We start from the raw sequence: 26818 nt of genomic DNA, 5'->3' as shown, positions 1-26818 counted from the left end.
ACTTGCACACAAGTGTTGTTGGTCCACGTGTTATTTTGTTTAGCCGTGACCCAAGTCATCTTAAGCGGCATGGGTCAGACTCAAGGATAGACAAGTCTAAGTACAGTTTTCAAGTACTTTGAGTTTTCTATCTAGTTTTTTTTTTTTTTTTTTAACATCCACTTATTCGTCATTGTACATCAGAGAGGGAAACACTATATCTTGCTCTGCTTGATTTACCTTATGCCTGGAGTTCCTAGTGATCAACATTTTACATTGAATCTAATAAACTCATAATCCCGGTGTTGTAAAGTAGAAATAATGTATCTTCAAACAGCCTTGTTTCAGTCAGTGACGATGCATTATTTATATTATCTTAAGAGTTTTAAAAGAGTGTAAGAGGTTGGAGAATTAGGAGAGTTGTAAGTAATCTGAGGGCTTGAACAGTACAATAACAATATTGGGAATTTTTATGTAAAAGCAGGGATTTCTAATTTTGGGGAATGCAATTCATTTTGTTTCTCTGTTTTGAAGGGATTTTGTTACTTGATTATCTCCAGTTATTTATATTTTTATTGTCATTTCAATAATAATCTGAACAAGACCATTCTTCACCATGAGCACTTTCACTTTTGACTCCTAAATCCACTTTACTGCCAGTATTTGTTTAATTTTACTTTCTCTTGTAATGGAGAATTTGTTCCTGTTCCGTTTTCCATGTGTTACTACTCTAACCTTATTCTCATTGAGTCAAGCTTTTATCATGGTAATGGAGCGCGAAGATGAGCCAGAACTGCCACAGTATGTGGAAGCCACCATTTTACATTAAGTCATGTGTGTCAATTCCATATCAGTTCGGTGACCTCCATGGAATTTTCACCCAGCGATAGTCTTTCAGTCATGACTAATTTCCCCTCTTATCTCAGTGCCTTTAACTGGTAGAAGCTGGTGTGAAGCTCTCAGTGGTAAATTGATACAGTAGAAACAGAGGCGGGGAGCTCAGGGTTTAGTGAAGTGACACCCCGAGCTGCCTTGAACGCTGGAGGTCGTAGAGGAAAACACTAAGCTGAGTTATCCCTGCTAATACACAGGCACTGCACCATCTGAATCACAACACCAATCACGCTGCTGACGCTAGGCTAAGGGCCAACTATTCAACAGCCCTGGCACCCAGAGGACACCGCAGGAATTCACATCCATTACGCTCCCAGCCTCATCAAAGGGACTCTGGGATTCGGGTTCTAAACCTGCTCCAGATGCTCGCTGTTGGATTTCACTAAGATGCACCGCAGGGCAAGTGTCATAAGGGCCGATGTCTGCGATATGGACAACAAAACCACAACCGGTCTACTTCATTCACACTGGGTTGACTTGTGATCATAAACACAATGGGGAGAACAACAAAGCAGATGTAAACAATGGCGCACTCAGCTCATCTCTGGACAAATAAATACACACCGAAATTAACCGACGAGCAAAGCTGGAGGAAGAAGGTCCAAAACATATGAACCTGCAGCGACTGGAAGGAAGATGTTGAAGCCACGTCAGGCTCACCTGGGGCTGACACATGCAAATGTATATAGACCTTGTTAACCGAGTCAGCAACTGTGGGTCTGCGGCTTTTAATGCAACAAAATCTCCAGCGCTGGCGTAGCCTATGATTGTGTTCTGTGGTTGCTCTTTAAGCAGTGAGTGACTTTTTTTTACCCGTGGATTAAAGTGGTCTCGCACAGAAAATACTGGTTTTGTACTTGCAATTAACTGGCAGGTATCCATTAAAATCATATTACGGGTAACCTTTAACATGGTTCCGGTCAACAGTTTAATCACCACTCTAAACCGGTGTGTAAGGTTTATTTAACTGCAAAAAAGTACTGCCACCAGCGATAGTTGCCACAGTTGCTACTTGCTAATAGTAAAGGTAACTCCTACTGGTGAGACGGACTTAGCCATCATTTAAAATGGCAATTGCATTTGAGGTGATAATGTTTTGAGCACAGCTTTTCATTTTGCCTGCGATAAGTGCCTGATAATTGTGATAATACACTCTAAGCACTAGATGGAGGAAACGCCCCTCTGCATCGAGTCATTCTTCACCTTCACTTCATCCGTTCTATTCAGGTATCAGGACACCTCGGCATGTATGGTATTATTCCTTACTAAAGCACGACCAATGCTATTTTATCTGTCAATTTTAGAGACATGTCTGAGATGGGGCTTGAAAATAATTACTGACCTTGGGAACCGCAGTTCACAAACCAGTCCTGCTCTTCGGGTGCTTTCGATCGTATCCCATTTTCTAAGTTTTGCTAATCTGTCAAGGGCGCACTGACAAGTTTATTTTTTAACTCTAGCATGTCCCGTTTGGTACATGCCGCACAGTATCTTGCTTAAAATTCTTAAATGTTTGTTCATGTTGTGTTTATATTAAAAGACAACAGCTGGCCAGTTGTATTGACGGGCGTTTTTTTTTTTAAACTCTCAAATATCTCTACTGGTATTGGCCTCAAAAGTCCAGTATTTGTAAGGCTCCGTTGCTTACACATTCACCAATGTTTGTGTTCACATTGTTGGCCTCTGCAAAATGAGGGAGCAAACAAGCAGCTACACAGTCTAAGACGGATGCTCTCCTTAAGGTAATCACTCAAAACACAAGTTTTCATTGATCTTGATGATGCAATATGAATCTCAGGGCTTCTTGTTCTAACTCACCGCAGAGTGCATCCTCCATATTTTATAGGTTGCCGCCTGTGTCCTTACCCATCCTCTTAAGCAATTTAGTTTTTTAAATTTCCCTGTGGCTGTTGGATGATGGTGTCACATGGCACGAGGCCATAAACAAAGACAAGAATCCTTACTGAGAGAGACTTTTCTAAACCCCGTGTTTACCATAAATCAAATAGCAGCTGCTTTCTTTATGAGTCACGCCTTTGCGTCTGGTCTCAATGTCTTGTTTCTGGTTTTTGCCTGCCCGTGCAGGTTCGCGTGCTGGCCGAGAATGGCCCACAACTGCAGTGTTTCAGCCCCACTCAGAAGGGGTTTACACACCGTAAATGATCAGGCAAAACCCCTCTCTCCCCGGTTTCCCTCGTCCCCTCTCTACTCTCTTTTCTGCGCCTCTGTATGCATATGCATTTGATTGCCGAAACAGTGCTGAGTGTGAGTGACTGCAGCAACTTAATAAGCTATGATTTGAAGGTCTAAAGACATCAGGATGTCAAGGTTCAACCTGGGCTAAATGTGGATTAAAGTGAGTTTCTATTAGCCTGATAATTGGACTGAATTGTCATTTTATTTTCACTCCATTATCTAATCTGACAATGCGTTCGTCTTACTTATTCTCTTTCGGGAGGTAAGGGTTCATTATGCTCTAACCAATCAGGGAAACAGTGAGCACAGCACCAGACCTATTTGAATCACTGAAAAAAAGCGGAGATGTGGGCAGTGATTCAAAGATGCGGAGCTGGGCTGGTTTTTAGTTGTTCAACTGTTACTGTAACAGTGTCTTTTTCAGTGTTGAGCAAGTACTAACTAAACACTGGCACAGAGCAATTTACATTTATGTTGAAACAACATTTACATGTTACCTAGATGCTGCACTTGAGTCAGATTTTGTCACGCTTTAACCCAGCCATCTAGATGTCTTTTGACCTGCAGATCACTGAATCACTGGGAATTATTCAGAATTGAATGAGTAAGTGAGCGTGAGCAATAAATAGATGAATAAATATTTTTCTTTAGTGAATGAGTGAGTAAGAAACTGTTGGCAGATTATTCATGGATTAATGAAGAGGCAACCCCTTTTTCTCCGTCATCTCCTCTGTCTCTGTGTCTGTGTATTTGGTGTGTGTGTGTGGGCATGGGCGCTGCACTTTTCCCTCTCCTCTTTCCTCACAGCAAAGCCGCATGTGGGCCGCTGCGTGCGCACTTTTCCTCGAGGCTCAAGTCATCAGCGTTGAAACAAATCCAAAAGCGTTCTCTTTCCCCTCAGCTAGTAGGTTTTTTTTCCTTAACATTCCTCCCACAGTCTGCGGTGTGCCGAGAGTGATGCCAAATGAGATGAATAGAGAAAATGCTCTTTGTTGCTCCTTATGCTCATCCCCTCTCTCTGTCTCTCTCCCCAGGCTGCTGTTTTGTCACGTTTTATACAAGGAAAGCTGCCCTTGAAGCCCAGAATGCACTGCATAACATAAAGACCTTAACAGGGGTGAGTGTGTGTCCTCGATTCTCCTCTGCCTACTTTCTCCACTAATCACATGCTCACAGCAGTACCCTGAGGCGGCTCCGCCCCAACCTCTGTGTGTGTGTGTGTGTGTGTGTGTGTGTGTGTGTGTGTGTGTGTGTGTGTGTGTGTGTGTGTGTGTGTGTGTGTGTGTGTGTGTGTGTGTGTGTGTGCGTGCGCATATGTGTGTGTATATGTGTGTGCGTGTGTGTGCACATGCGTGTGCGCATGCGCCTGTGTCTGCACTGGAATGTACATCAGCGCACGTGTGTGTATATGTGTATATGTGTGTGTGCGTGTGCGCATGCGCCTGTGTCTGCACTGGAATGTACATCAGCGCACATGTGTGTGTATATGCGTGTGCGTGTGTGCGCCTGTGTGTGCGCGGGAATGTACATTGGTGTGTCGCACTGCTGCCACGGTGCATTTGCAAGCATGTGTGAGCAGATTAGAAACTGTCTGTTAGAGTTAGTTTGTGAAACAAAGTGCAAACTGTTGAGTTGACGAGTGGAGAAGCACGTGTTAAAAGGTACCCTCTAGAATTTTCTCGTAAACAAATACAGTTCTCGATCTCACAGTGTTATCCACAGAAGCCTCCATATCATTGTTGCAACCATCACTGGTTCGCAGTCGTGACGCTTGCGTCAAGGCGGAGCTCGCTCTTCCCCCTTGGAAAGGGTTGAAGCAGCTCGTCATTCAAATTCCTCCTCTCACTTTACTCAGAGAGCTTCTGTCTCTCCCCTGGCAGCTAGCGCAAATGCCTAGCTTAACAGTCCCACTGGCCGAGCTAACACCTTGGTCACTGGACAGCCCCGGCACCCAGGGCACAACTCGCGTTGGTCAGTGGCTAACGGCCTACTCTGCACCATAGAGTGGGCTCAGAGAGAATATGTTAGCAGTCACCACACAACTAGCACCGCAGTTAGCCGACCGAGCTAACAGCGTTAGCTACTGTTCACGGCCACCAAGCCAGGTATCACAAGTGCTGGCCAATATAACAGCTAGGTCCACATGGCATGCAATAGCTGCCTTACCCCGTTAAAAGCATCCGCGAAAAGACTGCACTTGCCCACCCAGGCTGGCTGCACCAAGCTTCCCTAACATGGCAGACAGCAAACCACAACCCAGAGCTAGTCCCCGTGGCTGCTAAATCTAAGGTTCGGACGCTCATAGTGTGTGTTTTGTGCCTCGGGCTCCAGAAAGCCCAAGCGGTAATATCAACAGTGGGTTCATGTGAACACTATGCTCGCTTTCCCTTGAAGTGTCTCCATCACAGGCAAGCCTGCCAATGACGGTTCTAGTTAAGGCTTCCATTAAGTGCATTGAGACGGGCCCACCTGGTGCCAGCTGGGGTGCCCAGTGTATTTATTTCCGAGGGACCAGGAAGGGACCAGGACCAGGAAGCTGCACTGAGTAGCCGCAGACTCCACTTTATACATTTCCCCTGCTGGCCCTGATTTCCCTCACACCAATATGAGTGAGGGGAGAAGCCTAAACTGATGCTGATCGCTCCCATGTTGAAGAGGAGCTATTTTTGATAGCAGAGATTGTCCCACTTCTGTGGAGCCGGCCATGGCCACTTCCACTATGCCAGGACCTAGTTTCCTAGGCCAGGGGCCAGATTTTTCATCCTCATCAAGGCCTCGCCCTATGGGCTTGGCCCATGACAGGTCAAATCTAAATGCAATGGAACTTTCCCTGTCCACAAGATTGTATGAAAGCAAATGGGGGGTGAGTGGCGTGAGAAATCTCCAGTGATTTCAGACAGTATTCACGCATTATCAGTACATGCGCAGTGCACCCAGTTCGTGCAACATGATTCTAAGGTAACGCTCAGCCCCTTATCCTGCCCAAAAATCATGCCCATAAATCCCTCACTTTCGTGTTCTCCCTTTGGGTTAGGGGCATTTTACCCTCCCTTTTCCTCTCCTGAGCATGGGCGCCTGTATACTCCCTGTCCTGTGAGAGCTCTACATGCTTATATTGAAAGGACAAGAAGCTTTAGGAAGTCTGATCAGTTGCTTGTTTCATGGGCTGAGCCCCATATGGCTAAGTCCCTCCGTTAGTAAGCAGCGCCCCTCCCTTTGGAATGTGGAAGTAATTGATATGGCCTACACCAGCAAAGGACTACAACCCCCAGCTAATGGCCCTTTTTATTACATTAGGGAAATGGCAACTTCCTGGGCCCCGTTTAGGGGTGCAACTAGCAAGGAGATATGCGCAGGCCAAGGTGGGCTTCACCTTCGCTAGGTTTCCTAAGTTGGATGTCGCCGCATCATCCATGGCGCACAGCATCCTGTGTTTAGGCTTAAACTGACATCAGACATCACAAGATGTTAGTCAGTCATAAAGACAAGCTTGTCTGGCAATACGGGAGTCTGCATATACCCATAGTGAGACACTGAAACAGATGTTTGAAAGACAACCTGAGGTTACTTATCCCATAACCCCTGTTCTCTGATAACATGGGTGAGATGTTTCACCATAACACCCTCTTGGCGTAAAGTGAGGAAGAGGTGGCCTTATCTGGAATGGGGAGTAAAGCTGCGTCAAGCCCTTTTATAAAGGGATATGGGGGGGGGGGCTCTAAGCTCTGCCTTGACACAAGTATCATGACTGGAATAATGATATGGAAGCTTCTGAGGATAACACTGAGCGGGCATTGGGCATTGTGAGACATCTCACTCGTGTTATCAGGGGGTTACAGGATGAGTCACCTCAAGTTTTGTTTACGTTCATTGTTTTTTTTTAAAAAGGTGTGTCTTTTCCCAAAGCCTGAAACCATGGGTAAAGCGTTTCCTACCCCTGTTTTGCATGTGTGAAGAGTTTTGTCTGACTTATGCATAATAGTGGATCACAGGTCACTGCAAAAAAAATCAGTTTGATTGTTATACATATGATTTTTCATACCTTTGCCATAATGTGATATACATATGTATCAATAGAAAGAAAATGGTTATTGAATTGTATCCCAGCCCAACTGATTAAATATTTTAGGATCTAAATATATTTAAAAATAAATCACTAAAATGAGCACTATGGCAGACTTAATATCCTGCTCAAAATTCCACTATTAACCATTAAATTTATGAACCAAATCTTTATAACCAAATGCACATTAATCATGTATAAAATCATCTCAGCGCACAGTATATTTGCATTATCGCCCTCTGCAGTAGCGTGTGTCGCATCTGCTTGTGCTCAGACCGTGCACGTTCGGGTAGAGTGCCGCTGTTGGTCAAAAACACTTTAAAAATAAGTGTTCGCTCGTTCGCTTCCATCTGTTTCTGCCTGTCTGGGCACTCTTGTGTAGCCCATATTACAAAGGAGTGGGTCGATGCTGTGGCATTGCCTTTCATGCTGCCTACTCCATTCTCCAATATTGTCCCCTCCTATAGCCCAGGAGAGCAATAGAGGAAGTGGGCTGGAGCTCGCTCGCTCTCTCGCTGTTTTAGCCCCGGGTGGATGTTTAGAGGCCCCCAGATCCCTTCTGCTCGGGCTATTGGCTTCCGCACCTCTCTCCTTGGCCGTGCTGGCTAACTGGAGTCTCATCAGTTGAGCGCCTCTACGCGCATGCTTCTGTCACTTGGATCGGTGGATAGCCCTCCTGGGCAGGACAGGGCGGATGCTGCGATTCCCACAAGAACTGTACGTGGGATTTTGTGCTCAGATTCCCGATTCGGAGTCAAGCTTGTTGTTCTGCACAGCATCACCGTGTTAATTGCTTGTGGAATAAGTATGTTAAATTTGGTCTGTTTTGCTGCGCCGTGAGAGTTAGTCACTTATCCCTTGTTGGAGGTGTGAAACAGCCCTGGGGAAGGCACGTACTGCAGCAGTTTCAGGATTATAGGAACATGAAATCGCCTTCTTGTACACCATAACACTCCCCTCCCTCTATTCTGTCTGGTCATCCCTCCTCCTCACTAGCTTCTCTCTCCTGCAGCATCTGTGGTTGTTATGTTTACAGCTTTTTGAAGTCAAGTACCAATAAATTTAGATTGTAGTGGCTGGCAAGGGCGTAGGTTTGGTTTCAGGGGTGCAGGAAGCGCGATAAAGTCAGAGATTCTTCGGCCTTGAACAAAAAAAACAAAAACAAAAAAAACGCACCTATATAAATGCTATTTTCTGCAATTATTAACATTTTGTCAACCTAATAAGACATTATGATGAAACTGGTTGTTATGTTTTTCATAGCAATAGGAGTCTAACATAAAAGAATGTAAATTCTTCTATTATTGATGCACGTACTATATGAGAAAATGAAACCATAAAATAACCAGCTGCGCAATTTAATGTTTTACTGGGAGAACTGGAGATTTCCAGTAAACTCATTTTAGTTCTCAGCAGTGCAGAAAAGCTTCTGAGAGGAGGCAAAATGAAAACTGTCAACACTGGGCATTGATCAACAGCACAATATATGCGTAATTAAACTGCGTCATATATCATGTCAGAGCTGGAAAACACTGACTGGCTGACAACTGATTTTTAATAAAAGTCCAGTGCTGACAGACAGATATGGTTTTAAGCCTGATATACACACGATAAAAACAGTAAACTCCCAAAAACTCACTCGCAAAAACACTGAATAAATAGGGACATAATACTGCATCATTTACGTGGTTTGCAAAGGCTTTGTTTATAATTTATAATTACAATAAAAAATGGCCTGAAAAAGGTGAAGGGAAGAAGTCAGACAGAGACGGGAAAAAAACAAATGATGAGGATGCTGAATGAATTGCTCAACGAGGCGAGTCAAGACAAAAGGAGAGCAGATATAGAGAGGGATAAATTGAGCTGGTTAGCAGAGGTGATGGGCAGATGGACAGGAAAAAGGTGGAGTAGGGCACTCCAGCACGCTCGAGGGCAAAGCAGTAAATGGGCTGCAGTTAAAAACCAATACCTGCTTATTAAGTTCCCCACTCTCCGGGCTTGTAAAAAGCCACCGGAACAATGTTTGTATTGCCAGTCTTCCCCTCCCTCGTTCTAGCTCTCCTTCCAAAACCAAGGCCCTGACAGGGAGAGGTGCGATCCGCGCGAAACGCTGGACGGGGGCCAAACTCGAGAGAAGGGCGTGGGTATCGGCAGCACCGACTGGCGGCCATGTTGGTTTGGGGCGGAGGCAGTTGAGCGGGGGCATTAAATAAAGGTGCGTCTGTGGTGTACGTGAGGAACCTTTCCCACTACAGCGCTCAGCGAGGGGATGAAGGTGATGAGAGCGAAGGATTGGGGTACAACGCTAGAGGAAAAAAAGAAACAACAACAACAGCGGCACTGCTTGTTGCCTCTCTGCCAGCTCCCAGCCTTTCCACATCTCACTCTCTCTCTCTCTCTCTCTCTCCCTCCCCGTACCTCTTCGGCCTCATCTGCTGAAGATTTGCCAGCGACCTGGCAGCGCATGTGTACCAAATGTATGTATATGCGATCTTATGCGTGCACAAAGTGTATATTCGCGTCAGCTCCAGACCTGTCTGTCATACTTCAGTGATGCAGTCATTTTTCCACCACACATGCAGGTCAGAACAGCAACTGGTTGTATTACTAAGGCTTCCTGTTTTCATTTTCACGGATTTTTATCAAAACATGCCCAGCTTTTTTGTACATGGAGCAGATTGGTCCCATCACAACCACAAGTTATTGCGTCTCCGGCTGTAGGAAGACACTGATCACTGCAGTTTCCAGTAAACAAGGTCATCCTGTGATGACTGTGGCTCAGAAAAGCTTTCGGTTCCAGAAGAATCTCTGGAAGTAAACAAGCTGTCATTACTGCTGTGGTTTCTAACTGGTAACCCAGCGCAGCACGACTGCAGTGTATGTAAAGGAGTTCACTTTTGTACAGCTTTTGCAATGAAATATGTCAAAAACTTGTCCCCTTCTACACTTGGGTTTCTGTACAGATTAAGCAAACAAGGCTTAATATGTCATTTAATTGAGCTCCAGAGGATCTTGGAGGCGTATTGTGTTACCCTCGTACGGAGCCGGGCTAGCCGTTCCCTTACTTCCAGTCTTTATTTATAAGTTAAGCTAACTGGCTGCCGGTGGTAGCTTCATATTTACTGAACAGACATTAAAGTGATTTCTGCCTTCTCATCTAACTCTCTGCAAGAAAGGGAATTAGTGCATTTCCCAAAATGAGAAACTGCTCATTTATAATGGTGCTGACGCAGCAGTAATCTGTATTCAAACATCTGAAAAACTTTAACTTATCATTAAAATTTTCACTACCACTGCACAACTGAGAGTTTTGTCATTTTTAAACCAGATATTTTTTATATTTAGCTGAGAGATTTTTCCGTCCCGTGTTGTGTCTTTGTTCCACTTTTCTAACTTCATCTATTCAACTCTTGCTCCGTCAGTGCAACCCGCACACGTGACAATAAAGCTTTACATCGAATTCAGTTCATTCCTCCAAACATGCGTGATCTCCGAGTCACACAAGAGAAAAAAAACGGCATTCAGTTTGACTATGCCAACTGCAGTAATAGCTGTGGTACAGCACATAAATCAGCTGGTGGGCACATCTATAGTAAGTAAAAAGAAAATAAATAATTTGCCAGGTTTTTTTTTCTCAATAAAAAAGCAAAAATATTGAGTCATCTGCATGACATACGCATGGAGTCTTTTCGGTGAAGACGGGTAAGAAAAGAACAACAGCTTTCACTGAAGTTGTTTCTAATGACCCGCTAATGAAGCTCTAGGGGGGGTGCAGACAAAGTGTGTGTGTGTGTGTGTGTGTCTGTGTCTGTGTCCGTGTCTGTGTGCACGTCTGTCTGCATGCACAGGAGTTGCCTGGAGAGCCATGTGTTCATCTCTCCAGCTCTAATAGCACTAGTGAGTACTAAATACGCTGCACACACACACACACACACACACACACACACACACACACACACACACACAACACCCCTAACATTGCCCACCTATCGTCGAAAAACATGCCCTGTACCCCTGGAGTGATTTAAAGCCATAACACCCAACCCCCGCTGCACGGACTGATCCACACCCCCGCATGACTCTTTAACACACACACACACACACACACACACACACACACACACACACACACACACACACACACTTATACACATATTTTTTATGTGCACACAAACATATGCCCCGGCACAGCCTGAGTTTATTGCATTACTTTTTTTTTTTTAATTTCCCCTTCCTGATCCACTCTACCCTCCGCGCTAACACAACACACACGCTGAGACACACATGCACCAGCAGCAACACGGGGCGAGTTAAAGCCTGTGAGCCCGCCTGTCAAACAAGGTTGTTTGAGATTTTCCACTAAATTGAACTCTTTCATTAGTGGCTGACAGATGTCTAAATGCCCGTCGTCTCCCCTCTTTCCCCCCGTCCCTCCCCTCCACGCCTGTCGAGAGGGGGCCCCGGGGCCGCTGTTCCCCGTCTGAAGCTGGGTGAAGGGGATGGAAAGATGGAAGGATGAAGGAAGGGGGTTGAAGCTAATCTAGGACGTGTCCTCTGGAGTGCCCTCCAGCTTGGAGAAGTTCCGTCCTTTATCCTGGTTTTCTTTCTTTTTCTCACTCCCTCTACCTCACCGCACTCTCTCCACACCCCACACCCCCCCCTCTCTTTCTCTTTCTCTTTCTCTTTTGTCCTGTTGAATCTCTCTTTTCATCTTTCTCCCTCTCTATCTCATTCTCTCTTTGAGAAAAAGGTTGAAAAGCTCTTTGATTCACAGTTTCTCTCAAGGATATTTCATTCCGACAGTAAGGTGGAGGGGAGGAAAGAGGGAGGATGATCAGGGTACTTGGTGGGGTGTGTGGAGGGCGGGGGGGAGGCAGGTGGGGTAGTTGCAAGGGGGGGCTTCAGACGTGATCAGTCGAGCCCCGTCCTCCATGTGGGCGGATCAGAGCGTTTGTCGAGCGCCAAGTGTGATAAGGAGCGTGGGGCTCATTAAAAGCTACCGTTGGACTGAGACCACACACTCACACACACACACACACACGCACGCACGCACACACACGCGCCCACACTCACACTCACCCGCACACACGCAGGTCCCCACCTCCCTTACCTTTCGGCTGGCGAGATAATTAGTGACGCTCTGCTGCCAGAATACAGGCACGAGGTTGTGTGTATTCGTGCAACCAAAGACACATCAAAAGCCCCCATCAAAGTAAGTGTGATCTCCTGCGAGGTTAAGGTTTAAAAAGCGGCACTTTAAAATCCAAAGACAGAAGTCATTTAATCGGTCATTTATTATTTCAAGTTGGTGGACGGAGCTGCGTATAGCAGCACAGACTGTAAGCGATAATGTGCATTATCATTTTCAGTGATGTGAGGAATCATATTCTTTCATCCAAAAGTCCCCGTGGTCTCGAGACTCTGACTGTTCCGGCCTTTGAAGGGAACTTGCGCGCTCGCCGGAGACACGACGCACCGTAAAACCGTGGCCGCCTTCGCACTGCGGGCCGTAGTGTTTATCGTAACCCGTGGTAAAATCCAGTTTGTTTGACTGATGACGTTCATATTTGAAATGAAGCCTTATCCGATCAGCCCTTTCTGTTCATACCATTGTACTGGAATGTCAGAACTCCTCTCAGGAAAGATTTAGTTAGCCTACTTAGAGCAGGGCTAGCTTCGAACAGCTGCTGCAGCCGGTTCCTGGGGTCCAAATAAAGAGGAACCCATGTGGGCAGACAGACAGGCTGTAAACAAGCCTGCAGTTTGACCAAACTTTTTTGAAAGGCAAACAAAATAGTTTCCCCAATCTGTCCGCTTTTAACATCAATCACACTTTGTGGATCCACTTGGATCCATCACGTTAACCGTAGATGTACTGAATTTAATGAGAGGTTACAGCTGACTTTTCATTTTTACCTCCAGGGACGTCGTTTAGATTATATGACTAAACTGAGGGTTTGTTTAGGCTCATCTGACCAATAGCGCTCCTTCCATGCCGGACTGTTTTGTGCATGATGGCAGTGAACAAACAAAAATATTCTCCTTCTAAAGCTGCAGTATGAATGTAGCTTTTGCTTCATGTGTTAAATGCTGGTTGTATATAACGTGCACTTCTCGAAATACTAAAGATAAACTTCCTTTTGTTATTTTGTTACCCTGCCAAATTGTGCCCCTTAATACCAAAATGTCCTCCCAGCTCACTGCTTATGTTTTAAATCAACTGGGACGAGTTGCACACACTAATATTTTGCGAGAATCCCGCGGTTTATGTCTAAAGATACACAAGTTTTCCACAAAGACGCGTTCACGTTCTTGTTTGGGCATGAAGGCCTTTCAAACTCCACTTAGATCACCTGACACTGATGCTGCCTGAGATGGGAGTGGAATCTGACCCAAACGGCATTGATCAATTCAGTAATCACTACTGAATGCAAACAGAGCAAATCCATCCGTGCGAAGACGCTAGCAGTGAAGTATAAACGGCCGGCACCGGCCCTCACCTACCAGCTAACTGATACCCGGGCAAACGCCTCGGATGGCACAAGTGTGTGTCCTCGGCAAAGGGCTTGTTAGTAGCTCGGGCGAGGGGAGGGATGGCTCGTGTCCACAGCCTGTCGGTCGATGTGTGTTGTTTGTTCAGGTGCGAGCCCATTACACGTATCGCCGCTCTATCACAATGGCTCTCCGCGCTGCACTTAGCCGGCTCGCAGGAAAAAGAGATGAGGTAACTCCCACCGACTGATAGACCGGCAGATTTACTCTCCAGCCCCTTTAAAGTTTTTCGCCATCTCGCCGCACCGCAGACGAGCTCCCATGAAACCTGACCGCCGGAACCGCCCAGGGACCTGGGAAGTATTAGTAGTAGGTGGTGCGAAGCCAGAAACAGCGGAAATATGCCGGTGTATGATATTAAATTTCTCATGTACTAAGTCGTGTGTCATCAAACATTCATGTGTTATAGCCTGGAGGATATTATGCAACAAGCTGAAAGGTTAGACCTCGGACAAGTGGTTTATAAAAAGGCTGACAGCTATTAGAGCAGCATGCACCCATGTTTTAAATATGCGTTTGTGTGTGTGTGTCCTCATCTTTAAATCCTGCTCGGCTGCTCACAGATAATTTAAGTCCAGAAAAACAACAGTAGCTCATTCATTGCAAACACCACACACACACACACACACACACACACACACATATATCTATACACACCACCATTCCCACAGCGGTGTCATTACAGAGGCTCATTATCGAAATCAATTCAATTAAAGGCCGTAATTGCTGTAGTGAAGCCCAAATGCTATCACAAACACTGCTGAAGGAAGACAAACTTCATCGATGCGCCAACCCTCGGAGTGTGTGTGCCGTGTGTGTGTGTGTGTGTGTGTGTGATGTCCTCATCTTTAAATCCTGCTCGGCTGCTCACAGATAATTTAAGTCCAGAAAAACAACAGTAGCTCATTCATTGCAAACACCACACACACACACACATATATCTATACACACCACCATTCCCACAGCGGTGTCATTACAGAGGCTCATTATCGAAATCAATTCAATTAAAGGCCGTAATTGCTGTAGTGAAGCCCAAATGCTATCACAAACACTGCTGAAGGAAGACAAACTTCATCGATGCGCCAACCCTCGGAGTGTGTGTGCCGTGTGTGTGTGTGTGTGTGTGTCCTCATCTTTAAATCCTGCTCGGCTGCTCACAGATAATTTAAGTCCAGAAAAACAACAGTAGCTCATTCATTGCAAACACCACACACACACACACATATATCTATACACACCACCATTCCCACAGCGGTGTCATTACAGAGGCTCATTATCGAAATCAATTCAATTAAAGGCCGTAATTGCTGTAGTGAAGCCCAAATGCTATCACAAACACTGCTGAAGGAAGACAAACTTCATCGATGCGCCAACCCTCGGAGTGTGTGTGCCGTGTGTGTGTGTGTGTCCTCATCTTTAAATCCTGCTCGGCTGCTCACAGATAATTTAAGTCCAGAAAAACAACAGTAGCTCATTCATTGCAAACACCACACACACACACACATATATCTATACACACCACCATTCCCACAGCGGTGTCATTACAGAGGCTCATTATCGAAATCAATTCAATTAAAGGCCGTAATTGCTGTAGTGAAGCCCAAATGCTATCACAAACACTGCTGAAGGAAGACAAACTTCATCGATGCGCCAACCCTCGGAGTGTGTGTGCCGTGTGTGTGTGTGTGTCCTCATCTTTAAATCCTGCTCGGCTGCTCACAGATAATTTAAGTCCAGAAAAACAACAGTAGCTCATTCATTGCAAACACCACACACACACACACATATATCTATACACACCACCATTCCCACAGCGGTGTCATTACAGAGGCTCATTATCGAAATCAATTCAATTAAAGGCCGTAATTGCTGTAGTGAAGCCCAAATGCTATCACAAACACTGCTGAAGGAAGACAACCATCGGCGCGCCAACCCTCGGAGTGTGTGTGTGTGTGTGTGTGTGTGTGAGTGTGTGTGTGTGTGTGTGTGTGTGTGTGTGTGTGGTCGATCGTACGGTCTCGGTCACCGATATTGAATCCCGACTGCGAGGGCCATCTGTCCGACTTTGACCCAGCAGCTCACCGTCACACCTTCAGGGAGGAGGGAGGAGAGAGAGTGTGTGGTTGCCGTCCGTGTGTGTGTGTGTGTGTGTGTGTGTGTGTGTGTGTGTGTGTGTGTGTGTGTGTGTGTGGTCGATCGTACGGTCTCGGTCACCGATATTGAATCCCGACTGCGAGGGCCATCTGTCCGACTTTGACCCAGCAGCTCACCGTCACACCTTCAGGGAGGAGGGAGGAGAGAGAGTGTGTGGTTGCCGTCCGTGTGTGTGAGTGCGTGCGTGTGTGTGAGGGAGAGACACAGACAGGGGGAGAGAGAGAGAGAGAGAGAGCGAGAGGCGTTTGGTACCATACAGTATGTGTGCTCCCCAGTTTTTTGGCACACGCACCCTGGTCATATGAACTTGGCTGTTGCTTTGAAGGTGCCAACTGCTGGCTAAGGGCACGCACATAGGCTTCATATACACACTCCTTCCACAACACACACTCATTCTATTCCCGGCGTGAGCCTCAAGTTAGTACCCTGGCTCCAGGACAAGTCGACCTCTGACCTTTTAAGCGCCGGGGCATTCCTGGGCGACGTCAGCGGGTGATAGGAGGCGACAGCGGCTAACGTTAACCCAAGAGCAGCAGTTAACATTTGGGGAGTGTAGGGTTTCCTGTACTCGATGCACCGGGAGGGACTATTTAACGGCCAGTCGATGGGGGGGGGGGGGCGCTTGGCACATACACCTCCTAAATGCCGGCGAGGTTGCCGGGAGTCTCTGTACATGATGAAAGATAAAAAAGCTGAAAGGAAAAGAGGCGGGTTAGCGGGTGACATTTCGTCATCTAGTCCGACAGATAGACACCTCGTCTCAGTCTCCAGCCAGGAAGGGGACTGGGGGGGTTGTGTGTGGTTAAAGAGACTGTCCAATAAGTGGAAGGTCGTAAAATCCATCCTGGCTGCCCGCTGCACTCTGATCCCTCCGCTGTAATGTGGACCTTATGGTTCCACTCATCCGTAAATATCTTCTGGTGATGGTTGGCTAAGCTAATCCTGCATAGCCACATCTTTGCCTTGTCATGCTCACGGAAAAAACCAAAAGCTGAATCACTTCTGTATTAATAACATATCACATATCAAAAAACTGTTTGAAATGTGGTGACAGACCCACGAGGAACTGCTTTGTCCTGCTTTAGCTCACTGGTTTTGGTTTCTCACAGCACATTAGCTCAGCACCAGGCAGCAGACAGACAAGGTTAGCGACTTTCGTCCGGCGCCTCAAAGAGGCAGATGTTTCTCTCAAGAGAAAGTGGAGGCCAAAAAACAGAGCGAGAGGAAGAGCGCATATCAGACTTACATTTGTCAGCTGGACAAAAACAGTAGGCAACTGTTTTCTAACAAATTAGCCATACAACAACACAATAAGGGAATTTTATGTCAGGTTTATGTGTTTTTCAGCTTGTTGTGTAGTTTCTCCTCCCCCCAAGTGGCCATATATCCCATTAGCGCAGTTTTAAACCGAAATCCCTTCCTCTCCCCTGGCTAGAGCCTCTGCGCCGCCAGCTAGCAGCAGTGACTCAGTGACCATTCCCCGGGTTTTCTGTCCGCGTTTTACGTTAGATGAGTCCCTACCGCTGTCCAGTACAGTAAGATAACCCCCCCTCGCGTGGCGATGCGTCTCCTAAATGAAAACAAATAGACTACTTTGGGCAACTTTTCAAAGCAATAGAAGTTCTATATAGAGCTCGTTTGGTTAGTATTCAACATCTACAGCTTCCAGGAGGCTTTGACAGTCTGTCAGTGGTAAAACTCACAGGATATAAAAGAAATAATAAGGTTGATAAATAGAACGGATGACTTTGCCGTGGTTCTGGAGCAGCCAAGAGGAGTTGTTATTCTCAGCAATGTAGTTCTTTGAAAAAAGGAACAACATGGCGGCCTAGCAACTCATTATCAGCAAAGTGAGCGGTGACTTTCAGTTTGTCCATTAATACGTGAATTAAATGTTAAGCGATTTTCAAAGGTGTCCATTTATCACGCGTTTCACAGCAGCGCCCAATGTGACTAATCAGAACTGAACTATGCAGGTCGTTACGAGGCAATTCAGGTGCTCTAAATATGATTAAAAAGGAAATGGTGACACTTTGCTTCAAGTGCGCGGCGGATGCACTCCGAGCAGATAACAAGCCCCGCAAAGCACAGACAGACTTGTGCTACGTAATAATCAAACATCGAGGAATTAACATTCAATTTAACTTTCTGTCATAAGTGTATTCATCTCATTTCTTTCTTATTTTGTAAATCATGTTCCGATTAATTATTATGCAGTGGCTTAGAGTGGCTCATGAGGACCACTTCAGTTTACCAAAGAAAACACTGACTCGGCTCTCGGAAGAGCAGAGAAGAAGTGAGTAAAAAAAAAAATGGGGGTTTTTTTTTTTTGGGAGAGGAGGAAGAATTAACCCTCATGTAGGATGTAGAGGGTAAACAGGAAGTAGATTAAACAGCCTACTGACTAGACAGACAGATTTGCAAAGCTAAATGCCAGCGCAGCATCAAGCCGCCTGCACACATGGCTTTACGTCGTGAAGTTTTTGTTTCTCTGTGCCTTTTATGAGCCTGAGCGCGGCGAGGACTTAGTAGTTTTACCGGGCTCCTGCTGAGCGCATAATGAATGGCAGACTGCGGCTGCGGGCCTGCCAGGCACGAAGAAGCAGCGCTGTGGAATTGTGGGGTAGCGGAGGAGAGTCTCGCTTTGTGGGTCTCGGCGGGAGCCCGCTCAGATCAAACATGTCGACAGTGCCTCCGCCCGCCAGGCATTTCTTGGTAGATAGACCTGAGGAGGAGACGCCTGAAAGCCAGGCAGAGTTTTTGTACCTGCACGGGGGTGTGTGTGTGTGTGTCTGTGTGTGTGTGTGCTGTTTATGTTTGTATACACGTGTGGGTGTGTAGTTGTGTGCGTGTGTGTGTGTGTGTGTGTGTGTGTGCGTACATGGCAGCTTTTGGCAGTGTTTTTCAGGAGTGAATGACGGCAGCACGGCGGATGCTGTCGTTGCTTTTGTTTTTTCGTTTTTTTGTCTTTTGCCTTTAGAGGACAGACTTTGAAATGGATTAACAAGAGCTGACTTGATGTGACTTCCAGGTTTGCTTTGACATGACTTTCCTCCTTTTGATGTGGCTTCAACCCAAATCTCACACACACACACACACACACCTCCTCCTCCTTCTCCATGTCCCTGCATTTGTCCTTGCGTTAGTGATACTGTACTGAAACTGCAGCCTGAAGGGTTTTCTGTCTGTCCAGTGTCTTTAACCCTCTTCCCTCCTTCTGATCTCTGGTGATGGTCTTCCTCTCACCACGTCTCTGTCACTGTCTGTTATTTTTTCCCCTTTTTTATTTATCACTTTCTTTCTTGCTTCCTTGTCTTTATTTCATCATATATTTCTTTTTTTCTTTAATTCTGTCTTTCTTTCTTTCTTGTCCTTCATGTAGACATTTGCAGCTGGCGTGTACTGCAAACTACAAGTTAAAACACGCATCCATCACTGACTTTCATTGTAATATCCTTTTTACTTTCTTATTTCTTTTCATATTTAAGTTTTTTTTTGGCCTTACCTTTTTCTTTTCTCTCACATTGTAGCCTTTCTCTCTGTCCTTCTTTCTCTCTATCTTGTTTTCAGTACACGCAGACCTTTCTGACTGAAATTCAAGGCGTTCCAGAGTCACACCTTAATTTTTGTAGTTTCTTTCCGTCTTTCTACCATTTTCCTTTGTTACTTTTAGTTTTATCTCTCTTTCCGGACGCCCAGACATTTGGAGCTGATGTACACGACACGACACAGTTTTCATCTTCTTTCTAATATTAGTTACTTCCTTCTTTCTTTCCTTTCCCTGTACTTTATGCAGCCGAAATGCATCACAAACCTCAAGTCAAAGTGCTCAAACGTCAACACTGAATTACTCTTAGATTTTTTGTGCATGCATAAAATCCATCACAAATTGCAACTTCAGAATCGGGAAATTCTTCTGGTTGTCAAAATGAGCACAGTTTTTTGGGTTTTTTTGGGTATTTTTTGGTTGTTTTGTTCCTGTTGTTTGCCTTTTTTTAAGGGGGTCAGCAATGGTTGACTCTTGAATCTGCAGCGTGCAGTGTGCGGTTTACAGAGTGCTTTGATTCGTTCTTCCATTCTGTCTTTCTTTGTTTCTTCCTCCTCCACCATTGACTGCCCCCATCAGGCATATTCGGGAACTAACCAGCGGACATACTGGATGTGTGCGAGTGTGTGTCGGGTAGAAGAGGAAGAAAAAAAAAAAAAAGCAGAGAGTGAAGATGATAAGGAAGACAGCAAGAGGGAGAGAGTTGGGATAAAGGTGTATGATAGAATTGGAAGATCAAAGCGTTCTGTCACAGCGTGACTGAGCCCAGGGGCGTTATGGGTAAGACAGGGCACATACACACTCCTACGGACACACACACACACACACACACACAGACACACTTATGCACACGGACACACACACACACACACACTCACTCATGGCTGGTATTTGACTTTGAGTGTGATTGATACAGGGCTAGATTTGGAGAATCACTGTCATTCGTCTCTCTGCAGATCAAACAGCCACATAATCTGCCATAAAGGAAAGAGGGATGGAAGGAATAAAAAAAGGGACAGAGGAGGAGAGACTGCAGGGATGGGGGGGTGACAAAGCCTTCTCATCTGTGAAGTGTTTTCTTGTTTTCCATTAAAAAAAAAAAAAAACCCACCACCTTAAAAACACGTCCATCATTCAGCTCCATTAAACCGCTTCTTGGGCTCATCAGAGAGATATCCAGTATCTAAAAAGATACGTTTAAATGCAGGCATTAGAACCCATTTGCACCTGGTGTGAACATGCAATCTGTGCGGATGCCATTTTTCAGATGCAGACTGTTAAAGGGGCGTTAGAGATGGATTGCTGGCTGCTAAGACCACCTCGGAAGGGGGGCACAGGGATGAAGTTTCCATGCGTCCGAGCAGAGACCAACCGTTCATGTGGTCGGGATTCCATTTTAGCGGCAATGTAGCCAGGTTGAGCTATTTTAAGTTATGTCAGGTGGAGCCCGGACTAAAATAACAAGTCAACCAAGTCTAACTAGAAAAATGAAGCCGCTGCTAACTAAATTAGCACAAAATTAAAGTTGCAGTAGTAAAGGAACTTGAGGAAGTGCAATGACAAGGCTACGACAGCGCTTAAATTACATATCTACACCCCCCGATTTTCAAGTGTGACAGGCAGACCAGCGCTAGCATCTCAACCCTAAGCAGTAATCAGCAGTTGTTGAGCAGTGTGTGTGTGGCTGAGAGATGAGCGAGCGATCGGGCGAGTGACTCAGTGAGTGAGCGAGCGAGGGAGCGGCCGTATGACAGGCAAAATCTTTTTCTCATTCATAGTTCATTCAGAAAGGTCGCCTGGCTTGTTATTAGCTAGCAGCTAAAATGTGTTCAGCACAAGCTATTTAGAAACGTTAAGCTGAGACTGCTTGTTCTTCTTCTTCTTCCTCTTCTCTGTCTTGGACTTTATTTTTCTTCTTGGCCTTCTTCCTGTTCTTCTTCCTCTACTGCTTCTCAGTTTTTCCCTCTCTCTTGCTCTTGGTCTTCTTTTTTTTTTTCTTTTTTCTCCCCTTGTTCTCGATCTTTCTCACGCTCTTGAATGTGGTCTCGGTCCCGTTCTTCCTCTTGTTCTTCTTCTTCTTCCTCTTCTCTGTCTTGGACTTTATTTTTCTTCTTGGCCTTCTTCCTGTTCTTCTTCCTCTACTGCTTCTCAGTTTTGGTCTTCTTTTCTTTTCTTTTTCTTTTTTCTCCCCTTGTTCTCGATCTTTCTCACGCTCTTGAATGTGGTCTCGGTCCCGTTCTTCCCCTTGTTCTTTATCTTCCTCTCCCAGCGTTTCTGGCACTTATCAAACCACATCAGGTGCCATACCACCACCTTCTGGACTGAAGTGTTTTAGGGCTTACCCAGATTTGTGTCTGGTATGGGAAACTAGTTGCACTCGCATTCCTTACCTGGGAAACAAAGACGCATTTACAGCACATGTAAATGAATGTGTATTGAATCATATCTGGATTTAATTTGGGTATAAGACAACTGAGATGACAATGAGAAATGCAGCATATGTCTGGCTGTATTTGTGTATGTTTATAAGTAGCATTTAATGTATTTTGTCCTCCTTTTTTCTCTCTACAGATGCACCATCCTATTCAGATGAAACCGGCAGACAGTGAGAAATCTAATGGTGAGTGCCCCCCACCCACACACACACACACACACACACACACATTCTGTATCACACGCACATGCATCAGTAGCCTTTTTCGAATTTGCTTGGTAATAGCTATCTCACCCATGTGTTTGCTCGCTGCCTGACTGGCAGACAGGATGAGGGACTGGGTGGAGAGATGGAGGAAGAGACGTAGAGAGGGATGGAGTAAGAGAGCAATGGGGGGTGGTGGGGGTGGGGAGCTGATATATATATATATATGTATATATATATTTATATGTGTGATGAATTATTAAGATGCTTCAGAAAGGAGGTTGATGAAAAGTTGAATCGTTTTTGGCCCCTGCGGGTGAACCAGCCTCTCTCCCTGTGGCCACTCGCCCGCCATACTTGACATGTTGTAGGCACTCTCCTCTCGCTGCACACACGCACATCGTTGGCTTTTTAATGCATCTGTCACACGCTGCACACACACACACACACACACACACATGCATCAGTAGCCTTTTTCGAATTTGCTTGGTAATAGCTATCTCACCCATGTGTTTGCTCGCTGCCTGACTGGCAGACAGGATGAGGGACTGGGTGGAGAGATGGAGGAAGAGACGTAGAGAGGGATGGAGTAAGAGAGCAATGGGGGGTGGTGGGGGTGGGGAGCTGATATATATATATATATATATGTATATATATATTTATATGTGTGATGAATTATTAAGATGCTTCAGAAGGAGGTCAGTGAAAGTTGAATCGTTTTGGCCCCGTGGTGAACCAGCCTCTCTCCCCTGTGGCCACTCGCCCATACAAACATGCTGTAGGCACTCTCCTCTCGCTGCACACACGCACACGTTGGCTTTAATGCATCTGTCACACGCACACACACACACACATCTGTATCACACGCACATGCATCAGTAGCCTTTTTTGAATTTGCTTGGTAATAGCTATCTCACCCATGTGTTTGCTCGCTGCCTGACTGGCAGACAGGATGAGGGACTGGGTGGAGAGATGGAGGAAGAGACGTAGAGAGGGATGGAGTAAGAGAGCAATGGGGGGTGGTGGGGGTGGGGAGCTGATATATATATATATATATATATATATAATATATATTTTTATATATCATACATACTAAGAGATAGAAGAACAATTACATTAGGGACACAGGATACGAACCTGAAAACAGTCCTTTTTTGTTTATTTCATTGTGTCTTTAAAGAAAGATTTACAAGGTCTGAATTTTGCCGCTCCAGTATTCCAATCTGTTTTTAACTGGTTTAATTCTGACGCGGCAATAAGGCCGGGCGTAGTTCGTCAGGTTCATTACGTTCAGTGGTGTTTGGCCGAGGAAGACTCGGAAGCCGAAAGGCAGAGTCGTTGCGCCATTGGATGCCGCAGCTTTGCGGTAGAGGCAAGGAAAGACGGCGGACACGGTGTCCCGAAACAAAAAGCTGATTTGGTGTCTGTTGTATCCGTTATAAGGTTCTGCTCAATCGCTCAGCTTTAAGGGTCAATTCACCCAAATTGTGAAGGAAAAAAAAAGAAAAAAAAACCCCTGTATTTTCTGACTTGCCTCTGCAGATAGTTTAGGTTTCGGGCCCCTGGGCAACGGTGATAATGATAATTCACCCACGAGTTGGCGTTCTGACATCGCTTGCTGCCGAGCTTTCATTCTCTCCCACTCAAATATAATGAGGATTAATGTGATTTCGGTTTTGTAGCTCAGAAAATCACATTTTAAAAATCTTAACAACTGTCCGTCCTTCCAGGAAATAATTTGCGGTTGCATCTGGATAATTGAGAGACCTCGGTGCGGGCAGTGTTTTTATACCTTCGGTGAAAAATATTTCCCAGTGAATTTTCGGCGATCGTCTGTGAATTATTCAGCGTGGCAGGGCTCAAGAAATCTCAGCAGCTGATATCTGAAAATTTTAGCAAATAAAACTGAAATTATTTGCATGACTGAGTGAGAAAATGTGTGTTTTTGCAATTTGGGTGAACTGACCCTTAAGGCTGAGTAATTGAGCAGAATATGAAAATGGATACTATAAAACCATGATTGTATAAACTGGCCATTTAAATTCAGTTGCAGGTTGTTTAAAAAAAAAAAAAAAGGAGGGGGGGGGGTGGTTCACAAAGTTTTAAAGGTATTTTTCTGACACCTGCAGGAACCCTCTGTGGGCGCGTATTAAATTAACAGGTTTTGCCGTAACTTCACATCGCGGAGAAGTCCTTCTGGCTGACACGCAGACGGATGGAGCAGCATCATAAGCCACCTGCTGTGTCACTGTCCACTGCCGGGGAAATACAATAAAATGACAGTATCCAGCCAAGGCGGAGGAGAAATCCTTATAAAAGCCATCATCCGCTCCACTGAAATATGGCGAAATGCGACTTTATAAGACATAACCGTCGGGGGTAACGATGGTGGAACTTAATAAAGCAGCCGCCGCTCTCAGCCGGGATGGTGAAATATGGAGCAGACCATACGTAACATATCCTTCCCCTAATGGTAATGACCTTTAATATACCCAGTGTTAGAGTCGCTGTAACAGTGACGAATGGCTGCTCAGCAGTTTATTAGTCAGTGGAGGAGATAAAAGAAGAGAAAGAGACGAAGAGACGTACAGTGTAACGGAGAGATAACATTATTGGTAAATCTCGTGCAGTAATTTTTTCTTTTCACTAGACCTTTGTGATTCTTTTCCCTTTTTCTTTTTTTTCCCCCTTCCCGGTATCTGTTAATGTGTTGGGACTCAGCATGAAGCCAATTCTGCTCCAATTCATCCCAGAATGCAAAGCTGACTCCAGATCCTCCCAGAGCCGGCTTTATGAGTCTTATCGCCCGCCCGCCTGCCTGTGCGCCTCGTCCGAAAAAACAGAAACAGTCAATTGTAACGATATCTCCCCTCTTTCTTTTCTATCACCACAGAGTAAATTAATTACATCGCTGTTAGACTTGTGGTAATCTTCCTCTGGAGTGATGCGCATACACACGCTGTGTACAAAGGAGTTAAAGCTTTTTGAAACAACACTTATCTTGGCAGCGTATCCCGACGGTTTGTTTTTTAAACACACAAACAATTCAAACAGCAAAATAAACAAGTGCGCTATTGATTTCCCAGAGTGCAACAGACCGCTTATCTCTTTCGCCTCGCGGTAAGAGCTGACAGTTTCCTCATTAAAAATGAATTGGATTAGCATTACATTGAATGTGGTGGAAACACATAAGCACACACATATTGTTTCTGATTTCACTCTCGGCTTAATTCACACTTAACCTCCCTCACACTCTCTCTCACACACACACACACACACACACACACACACACACACACTCTAAAATACAGCCCAAGTTTCTCACCGTTACCTGCAGCCGTCTCCCATTCCTGGAGATTGCACCTGAGAAGGAGGGATTGTGTCAGCGCAGGAGAAGGTGAGGGGACCCACGGGGGAGAAAAAGGAGGAGGTTAGCGGAGGAAGAGGAGGAGAGGTGGAGGGAGGAAGAGGGTGAGAGAGGACAAGCTGGAGACTCTCAGCAAGCAGTCGGCGTTGAAGTGATAATGAGACATTGATCAGAGCCTCGCAGATGGCATGATGAAATATATGAACTCTGCCTGTCTTCATCTCTCTCCCACTGTCTTTTTTCCTCCCTTCCTTCTTTCTTTGACCATTTCTTTTGATTGTTGTGTTTTGCTCTGTCTCATTCCATTTTTCTGGATTTTACTGTTTTTGTTTCATCTTTTTTTTTTTTTTTTTCCTCCCTCCCTATTTCGCAGTTTATTATCATCGTTACATGTTTTAGAAACATCAGATTCCAGTGCAATGGGAAGCCTGTGCTCTGGCTACCCACATACAATACACAGGGGAAATGTACCGTTAAAAGGAATAGTTCAAGACTTTGGGAAACACGCTTGTTTGCTCGCGTGCTGAGAGATGAATGATGGTAAATATGAGGCTACGACCAGCGGCCAGTTCGCCTAGCTCAGCACGGAGATTGGAACCCGGGGGAAACGGCTGGTAAAAACTAGTGGTTCATTAGACGACTTGGCAAAAAGCTTAGAAGTATACTTCCCAAAATGTTGAACTCTTCCTTTAAAAAGTGATAAGTAAGTAAATGTACAATTCAGAAAAAAAAGCTCAGTAAATACATGCTGAACTATGCAGCGACGGATCTATATACAAAGACCTGTTTTCTACTTTTTCTTCTTCTCGGCCCTGCAGCGGTGGAAGACAGGAAGTTGTTTATTGGCATGGTGTCGAAGAAGTGCAACGAGAACGACATCCGGGTCATGTTCTCCGCGTTCGGACAGATCGAGGAGTGCCGGATCCTCCGAGGGCCCGACGGACTCAGCAGAGGTACGTGTCACTCCGACTCACTCCCGTCCCGCACCCGGCGCGCCTCACGTGAATACGAGCGCCCGGCCGGCCGGCCGGCCTCCGGCAGCCGCCGCAGTTCGCGCGTCGACTTGTCTCATGACTCAAAGTCCTGCAGGACGTGTTTACCTCTGACTGTGTGACAAGAGCGGGCTGGTTGAAGATGGTCTCTGAGCAAATGCCTATATCTCAAGAGTATAAACAACTTTTTTTTACATTAAAGAAACTTTTAATTTTCATGTATCCAAAAAAATCCAGGACTTTATCTGTTTATTTTTAATTTTCATGTATCCAAAAAAATCCAGGACTTGAAAGCATCGTTTCAACCGGTTTTTAGTTTATCCATTTACCGAGTTTTTGTACCTACACAAAAGCATTTTCCTGCATAATCAGCAGCTCATTTACCTGTTTTCAAATGTCTTCTCCTCACTGTCCTTTACTGGAAGTTTTTCAAGAG

At 45.4% G+C, this 26818-nt stretch overlaps 1 protein-coding gene across 3 annotated transcripts in view; it reads left to right on the top strand.

The window, feature by feature from the left end:
* celf2 (cugbp, Elav-like family member 2) overlaps window positions 1-26818 on the top strand; it is a 206773-nt gene that overhangs the window by 141527 nt on the left and 38428 nt on the right. For all 3 annotated transcript variants that reach the window (XM_040147977.1, XM_040147960.1, XM_040147970.1), the window contains exons 4-6: window positions 4104-4186; window positions 21957-22005; window positions 26209-26343. In XM_040147977.1, coding sequence (XP_040003911.1) covers window positions 4104-4186; window positions 21957-22005; window positions 26209-26343 — 267 coding nt within the window. The remainder of the gene's footprint in view (window positions 1-4103; window positions 4187-21956; window positions 22006-26208; window positions 26344-26818) is intronic.

This window comes from Xiphias gladius, chromosome 2 (assembly GCF_016859285.1).
Source record: "Xiphias gladius isolate SHS-SW01 ecotype Sanya breed wild chromosome 2, ASM1685928v1, whole genome shotgun sequence".
Taxonomy (NCBI): domain Eukaryota; kingdom Metazoa; phylum Chordata; class Actinopteri; order Istiophoriformes; family Xiphiidae; genus Xiphias; species Xiphias gladius.
The sequence above is the reverse complement of the archived record's forward strand: the minus strand, read 5'-3'. Positions and strand labels throughout refer to the sequence as shown.